The sequence below is a fragment of the Phyllostomus hastatus genome, unplaced genomic scaffold (genome assembly GCF_019186645.2).
Source record: "Phyllostomus hastatus isolate PE091 unplaced genomic scaffold, TTU_PhHast_1.1 phas_contig_58, whole genome shotgun sequence".
NCBI lineage: Eukaryota > Metazoa > Chordata > Mammalia > Chiroptera > Phyllostomidae > Phyllostomus > Phyllostomus hastatus.
In genome coordinates, this window is record NW_025333916.1 from 14,610,666 (window position 1) to 14,619,368 (window position 8,703).

Here is an 8,703-nt window from a genome sequence, read left to right on the forward strand (position 1 = left end):
AGAGGAAAGTTGAAAAAAATAAATAAATCATCCTTTTGCTGGTGAGTGAACAGACTAGGTTCACATTCTGAGCCAGTATTATTTATGGCAAGTGTCTTCCTGTATTTTTTTCTTTTTGCATTTTCATACTGTAGTCTTTGAATAAGAATAATGTCTTATTGATACCTGTGATGAAAAGGACTTGAGGGCTTTTGATTTTTTTTTAATGGACTTTTATGTCAGGAATGTTTTTTGATCCTTTCACATTCAAATTTTGCCTCTCCAGAAACTTGTGCTGGGGTTCAGTCTTGCTACAGCTAGAATTTAAATAGCTCTTGCTTTTAACATGGAATTCTGTCTTCTCTATTGCCACAGAAGGGCCCTTTTAGTCACTAATTAGTGAACAGAAACTTCATCTGTCATTTCCCTTTTCCTTTTTAAAGCTATAAAAGGGTATGTCTGAACATGTATTAAGGGGCCAGGAAAAAAAAAAAACTAAGTAATTAATGGAGAGTGATTTAGGAGCACTATATTTGATTGAGAATCCTAGGTTCCAAAAACTGTTCACACATGACTCTATTTCCCATTATCCTGAGAAACACTTCTCTGTGGGGCTCCTTCCACCTCTGCATGGCTCAGGCACACACAGACCCATTGATCTCTCTCTCTCTCTCTCTCTCTCTCTCCCCGCAGGCCGTTTTTATTACCTGATCCACCCCACCAAGTTGACCTATGATGAAGCGGTGCAGGCTTGTCTCAATGACGGTGCTCAGATTGCGAAAGTGGGCCAGATATTCGCTGCCTGGAAACTTCTGGGCTATGACCGCTGCGATGCGGGCTGGTTGGAGGACGGCAGTGTCCGCTACCCTATCTCTAGGCCAAGAAGGCGCTGCAGTCCTACAGAGGCTGCAGTGCGCTTCGTGGGTTTCCCAGATAAAAAGCATAAGCTGTATGGTGTCTACTGCTTCAGAGCATACAACTGAGCGTGCCCCCCGAGCACGGCAAGTTCAGAGTCATTAAGAACATGTGAAAGGTTTTTTTTTTCTTCAATATGAACTCATGCAAGTTACCAAAACTGTGATAACCCTTTTTTTACTTACTGTAAAGAGTCATTTTCATAAAGATCAATTCATTAATTTGTTTTTGTAAAGCTATCATTCAATATATATTATAAATTAATATAATTCTAAGGGAAGTGCTACATAAAGGAGGCTTTAGAGCCAAACTGTTTAGGCTACATCATCCCAACGAAGTATCCCTCCATGAACGGGGCATGCAATAAACTGAGGACTGCTGGGATTAAATTAAGGAAAGTAAAGCTACTCAGAGCAGCAGCTTCCACAAGCACAAATTTTACACATTTGTACAATTTTGAAATGCACTACAACAAACAAATTAGAGCAACAGTCTTGAAATGCAGGCTTCTTTACATAAACTGAGATTCTGAAAGGTTGCACAAAACTCACTTTCACAAGAAAAAAATCTACACTTTTTTAAAAGTTAATATTTCAATTCTCCAATAGAATGTTTTACTGTTTAAAATCCTGCCTTTTTGACCAAAACATATAGTAAAATTCATATGGACTCCAATGCATAGTGATAAGCACAGTTAAAACTCCTTAATAACCCCGTTTATATGAAGTATGAGATTTAAATAAGCAGATAATATTTAACCCACAAGAGACTCCTACCTTCTTATTATTAAAATTACACATGCCTAAGAAGAATTGTCTTATCTTTTGAGTAGCTTTACTGAGTTATATTTAAATTCTAAGGGCCATTGGCTAAGCAGCATTTAGCATCTACTCAGGGCAGTTATATAGATAAACTGCTGGACAGAAAAATTGTAAAATTTAGCAGCTTGATTTTATGTTAGCTTATGAAATGTTATTGTCCTATAAAAATAACTTTAAGCTATTTAATATTTCCTTCTTATTTACATTACATTTAAAATTTTAATTCATAACAGGAATAAATAACTACACACATTCCTAACCAAGAAATATAGACCCAACTTTCAAAATTCTTATTTTTCTTATTTGTATTTACACTAGAAAGCCCAACTGGTGCCTGTGGTTGAGGAAAAGGAAGTCAACAAAGTAATTCTAAACCTTCCTCCATAAGAAAACGGTGGTGAATGATGTCACTCTCCTTGCTGGCCATCGTTATGTGTAAATGAAACACTGAAGCTGTCATCAAAGAGTTTACACTAAAATCGTCAGGGCTGTAAGCGAAAGGGAAAAAAGCCAGCTTCAGAAAAGCAACTTCTGCATCAGCAGCTCCAATCTTAAATAAAGCTCTGTTTTCCTATATTTTTATGACTGTTGAGACCCCACAGGGACCAATATTTGTATTCAAATTACATTTTATGGTTTCCCATTGTTTCACAATGAGTTCTAATAAATGGGATTTAGTATAATAATCCAAGTATGACATAGCTGGCATGCTTTCATGAATGTTTTTATGTAGATTTTCCTCCCATGAACATGAGTAAATAAATCTGTTTCCTGAATTGATTGTGGTTGCATTTAAAGTGCTGTAATAATTCTAATAAATTTACTCTCTAAATGTAGATTACATTTGTGGAAGGTATAGAATAATTGGAAGTCCATAAAACCATAACTATATTCATACATTATCCAGACAAAATATTGTAAGTAAAAGTAAATCACTTCTTTTATCAAGAACATAGCTGGAGATTTTCAGATGCTTTAATTATTAAAAGATAACAATGTATGCATGCACATTTTTACATTAGATTGGATATGCAAATTGTACAAAAATTACAAAAATAAATCCAAAGAGATTGTGAGGTTTAACTCAAATACTGGTGATACAAATAGAACTTGAACTTTTAAGTTAAAAATTCCTGAATGGTCTCAAATAAGATAAACACTTTATTTAAAGATTTATTTTTAGAGTACTATCTCCAAAAGAGTGACTCTTAACACCTCAACTATGGAGGTGAGTTCATTGGAGGAAGCTTATACTTGAACGATTATTACCCACAATACAAGAATTTTATTGGAAATGCAAATGGGAACAAATTTATATTGAACAGATACATAATTTTCAGTTATTGCTGCAAAACTCTACCTTTATAATGTTAAGCATAGTCGCTAACATTTCTTAACTTTTGAATACTTATTAGTATAGGAATTGGTGCTGATCAAATACTCTGGACTGTTAGCTGATTAAAATCTATACTGATTGAACACCATTTTTCCAAGCTTGTAAAAAAGTTCTTAAAAAGAAAACTGCCGGGCAGAATTTTTATCTTCTTACTTTCCCCTAAAGGATGAGAATCTCCTTACCCCTTTGGACTTCTACTTGAATAGTTTTTTTTTTAATGTTACCATTTGCCATTTTCCCACCAAATGTTTTCTTTCCTACTTCATTGACCAAGATATCTCACTAAGAATGTTGGGAAAAGACAGATTATCCTTGTACAACTACTAACAGAAAGTCAGCACATTGGCTAATTCAGAAATTGCCCCTCAAGCTTGAGTTCCAAGACTATCAAGAAGAGATAAGATGGGACACTGGGTTAGAAAATCTTGTTTTGATCATTTTGTCCATAATTAACACATGTGGCCATTAACACATATAAGCAGCAAAGTTTATCTTGGAGTTGGATTGAGACACCTACATTTTAAAACCCATCAATAAGACATGGTTCATATAAAAAGAATAGGAATGGACACAAGTTAACCATATTAACACTGGAAGCCTTCTTTTAATGACTGCTGCCATATTTTATCACCGTAATTTTTAGTCAGATATGGTTTTTGTACATTTAAACTCTCTCATAGAAAGGGGGCCGGTACCTGTTAAAGTTTTATTTTATGCAATAATATAGTCGCTTATTATTTTGGCAATTCAAAGTAGACTCAAAGGAGATTCCAATTTGGTTGCTGGCAGCCATACTGGGTTTCTTGATTTCAGTGCTCCAAAGAATATGGTGGTCTCACAGAGTAGCTGACCACTGTGAGGGGGGAGTAAAAGAGAATTACTCTCAGTTTTCAGCATAGAATGCATTGAGAATGATCAATGGATAACTGACAGTTTTGTTGAGAAGTTAACTGTATCATAGCTCACTACTGCCAGAGCAGCAATGATGTACGAAATAAATACAAAATACAAAAAGTCATTAAGCCATCTGATCAAAAGACAATCAGTATTTAAAGGAATTTAATACCTACTGAATACAAATCTGAGGAAAAGAACCAATCTGTATTACAAGAAAAAAAATGTTTTCATTTTCTGTAAGATACAATGAACTGGTAAACAAACATTAAAAGACAATTTTGTGTTACTGCAGTATCTTTTGATTCTTCTGAGTTGTACAACCTTAGTTATTATCCTTTGTGTCAAACTCTATAAATACATTATTTTAAGAAAAGATATTTAACCCATTTTGTTCTAATACATTTATGTTCAAATTGTAACCACATAGAAATTTCCATTTCCTGGAATTTTTGTAAACTTAAAAAAAGAAGTATATCTATGGTGTTGCTAAATCAACATTAGTACTGTCCCAAAATCTATTGCTTTTTTCTTTTTATATGATTCAAAGCATAATTTATTTTTCTTATGATTAACAATTCCAGAAATCTGTGTTATTAGTAATTTGATTAAAATACTTGAGGTAATTTATAACTTCAATTATTAACACTGAATTAAAAGATTTTTATTTTCATAGTAAATTTGCTACATTCCAACAAGGAACATTTTTTAATATTTCCATCTTTTTCCTGAATATTCAACGTGGGAAGTAGTTTCTGGATTTTCTTAGTATATAGAAATGAATTCTTAGGTACAAGAGTTCATTACTGATTCAGTGATTTCAACACAAACATACTCAAAACATTTTGAGTCATTCACATTTCAGACAGAAAATGCACCAAAATTTTTCCCATTCTTATTTGAAATACAATGAAAGACTTTGGAGAAGAAAGTCCAAGGACTAAAGCATCTGCTTTTAGTGTTTATTTTCTCACATAGATGAAGTATATTATTTTTACCTTGCTAGCAAATTTCATCTATTGCTACAACCTGGTCATGTATAAAACCTCCTGGTACTAACACTGAAGGGTCCAATGGAGTTTCATTATGCTTAAATAAAAACAAGCTACCCTGCTCAGATGTGATGTCCTTAGTTCCCAACCAAGTGACAAAGCTTAATACTAAGACTATTCTTGAATAAAATGGACCCTGTCCAGGACAGTCAGATATGTAAGGAGAATAGTGAAAGCAAAAAGATTATTGGGGTGTAAGAGGAACACAGGGATGAACTAAGAAGAACCTGAACCTGATATTTCCCTTCCTGTCTTGATTTCTTGGGCAGACCACTGAGGATTGTTTAGATGCACAACTGAGAGTATCTCTGTAGTCCTTGATTCTCAGTAGGTGATAGATATATTAGACAACTGACAGCAAGCTACGTCCCCTAGTCTTAGAAGGAAATTCACTACACACTTTTTTTTCTACAGAGAAGCAAATCAAGCTTATTTATTTTCTCCATATTTCTTTTAGGCTAATAAACTTTTGCTACCTTCACAGCCACTCATCATCTGAAACAACATGGGTCAGCCCAGAAGGCGATTCCACATCATTCTTGAAATCCACCAATTCTCCTTCTCAGCCTATTTCTGTCCACTGGGGCTGTGTAGAATCACCTGCCTCAGCTACTAAGAAGCAGCATTTTCATTTAGTTGGTACTTGACTGCAGCCTGATTTCTGTTTATTTAGGGAGTCCTCCCCAGATGTAGAGAAACTTCAGATTTTCCATTACCTAGCAATGAAACTATTGGTTTTATCAACAAATATAAGGATTCTAAGAATATTTTATTCTTGTAATTGTTTTCTAAGGAATGGGCTCAATCATCAACTCTTTGTCCTGTTTGAAATATATTTTGTTTTGTTTTTATGTTTCTCCCATTGATTTTCATCAGTAAACACTCTGCTTTGCAGAACTCACATACTATATATGTAGACAGCAGGAAAAATGGGTTTGAGGTTTTAGAGTCTTTGAAAAGCCCTCCCTTAAAGATGCTGAGAATCTTGCATGGGAATCTAAAACCAGAGCTGCAGAACACTCATTTATTATTCTGAGAAATAAACATATTCATGTGTAATGATTGCTGTGAGCCCAGGGAAAAGATAAAGTCTTTGGGGGTTCTTCCTGTGCTCTACTTTTGCCAAATGGAACATCCTTACTCCATGGAAAGATACTCCTGTGATGAGAGCCAAGTATCAAGTGGCTGAGAAGAGACTTCTGCTGTTCTGACAGAATGTTAATAGCCAGTTTTTAAGTTCAATATGCATGGGACTTCAGTAACCTAATAAAAGCAGTTGTATTCAGCATATTTACACCACTTGGGAGAATTAGGAAAAGATTGAGGCCTGGGTCTCTCCTCAACAGATTATGGTCAAGAGTGCAGCCTGGACCTAACGATTTTGTAAACCTCCTCCGGCCTCAGCTAATTCTAATAAGCAGCCAAGGTTGAGAACCACTGGTCTTAATAGATTTAGGAGAAAAGTGAAACCATTCAATTGATATAAAATTATACTGATATTAAGAATTCAATAAAAAGTAATTTTTAAGTAGTATATAATAGGTGTAAATTTGATTGAATTTGGAATACTATTCCAATATTTAATTTATCTGATTTAGTCTTTTCTTTTGGTGATAGTTCCCATGAGCAGATATGCATCTAATAAGCTATTTATATGCCTGCTCCACTATTGTCACTTCTGTAAAAGTGACTTTAAACAATTTATATATTATTTTGATATCAAACTCTTCCCAGTCTAAAGTATTGACACCCAGGGGCTATAACAGTAGTTGTATAAAATATTTTGGGGGAAAGAATCAAATTCCACATGAAAGTCAATGGCTTCTGAGATTTCAGTTATATCTCAGAAATAAAAGAGCTAGCTCCACTGTGAGCCTTACATTACAAACAATGACCCTCACACACATACACACACAAGCCAGCACATGCTGGCAAGATAGACAAGAGAATCTAGGGTGGAGGAGATGAGGAGGAAGAGAGGTGGAAAGGGAAGAGGGAGGAGAGAGGAGAAAGAAATCTACCTTTGTCTTGAGAAAGGATACATGGTTTGATGAAATAAACTTCCCAGGTGTCAGAAACAACTTCTACTTTTTAATAGTATAAGTGTACATGTTAAAATGTATAAATCGGCTGTCTTCCAAAATCATCTTTATTTTATTGTGCACACATATGGAAATATGCAGTCCTCTTTACCTATCACTAATTTACTCACTGAATAAAAGACATTGCACTGTTTTATAATCTGAAGACACTATTCAGTACAGTGGTTAAGAGCACAAACTCTAGAGCCAGATACCTGGAGTTCAAATCCAGATCTGCCACATACTGTCCCTGGCCAAACCGTAGGATGTTTCTCAACCTTGGTTTCCCCATCTCTTCAATGTCTGCATCACTGAGTTATAAAATTTACATGAGTTAATATATTTTGGTAATGGCTAACACAATATATCATTGTGTGCTGAATATTTTACATATACAATTTATTTAATTTACCTAACTCTATAATGTAGGTATTATTATCTATTTTTTACATGAGAAAACAAAGGAGTTGTTGCGCGTGGGTCACCAGCCAGCAGTGACCACGGAACGCTGTGGATGGCTCGACGATAAACACGTGAGAAAAAACGACACATGCACAGAGACAAACTAGTTTCTGTGGGGAAGTAGGGACGAAATGGCCACCCCCCCAGTGGGGGAGCGCCTGATTTACCATCCATACCTGCTTTTATTAGGCTCATTTTGCATAATAATTCAGGTAAAGTATAGTACTCATTAGGGGAAGTAAGGAACTATAGAAAACAAAGAACTCTGCCGGTCTATTGAGTTGGGGGTCAAAGAGCTGTAAGACTGAGGAACAAACTAACTTCCTCCTAAGACCCTTCTCATTCAAGTGAAAGCATTCTAAACAAAGAAGGTTTCACAGTAATTTACATGTTCTTTCTTAGGCCTGATCACCCTGGGGAATCCGCACTTCTCAGTACCGAGCTGCACCACCCTGTCATTGTTTCAGGCTTAGGTGGAGCAAGGGAACTAGGTAACCAAGAGATAAGGAGATTTTCTCCCAGACGCTGAGAACTCAGGCTATGTCAAAGCCGAGGAGTGAGGGTCCATCACCCCCTTTTGCTGCAGCCCCCCCAAGTCCTTCTTTTGGGGGGCCTCCCAAAGTGATCGTGCCTGGCTTAGGTCGTTCCCCCGTGGGGAATCTTACCCGTCTTTGGCTAACCGACCAAGCTTTTGGGGGGTTCAGTCATGAATAAAGCAGCAGAAGCAGCATTCCTGCCAGGGAGATAAGCTTTTGTCTCCTTGCTGGCTTACGGTTCCAAGGGCGTTCCCTTAGCCTTAGCTAGGTGGGGGTTTCAGCCTCTGATACCAGTCAGGGCGGTTCCCAACAAGGAGTAATAAGGTTAAATGACTTGCTCAGAGGAGCATAGTGAAGATTTAAGTCAAGAGATGGTTGAAGGATTCTCTCTCTTAACCACTGCACCATACTTAACTTCATAGAAAATGATGGAACAGCTCCTGGTACATAGTAAACACTCTGTAAGTATTAGTTCTTGTTATAGTCTATACCTAGATTCACAAGTCAAACAGGTAAACAGGTCTCAGTTTCCTCATCCAAAAAAAGAGATCAGGATACCAATATTAT

At 36.1% G+C, this 8,703-nt stretch overlaps 1 protein-coding gene across 3 annotated transcripts in view; it reads left to right on the top strand.

Moving 5' to 3' along the window:
* Positions 1-3,467, top strand: part of HAPLN1 (hyaluronan and proteoglycan link protein 1) — a 72,185-nt gene extending 68,718 nt beyond the window's left edge. For all 3 annotated transcript variants that reach the window (XM_045848067.1, XM_045848068.1, XM_045848070.1), the window contains exon 5: positions 673-3,467. In XM_045848067.1, the coding sequence (XP_045704023.1) occupies positions 673-962 (290 nt within the window). In that variant the 3' untranslated portion in view covers positions 963-3,467. The remainder of the gene's footprint in view (positions 1-672) is intronic.
* The last annotated feature ends 5,236 nt before the right edge of the window (positions 3,468-8,703 follow it).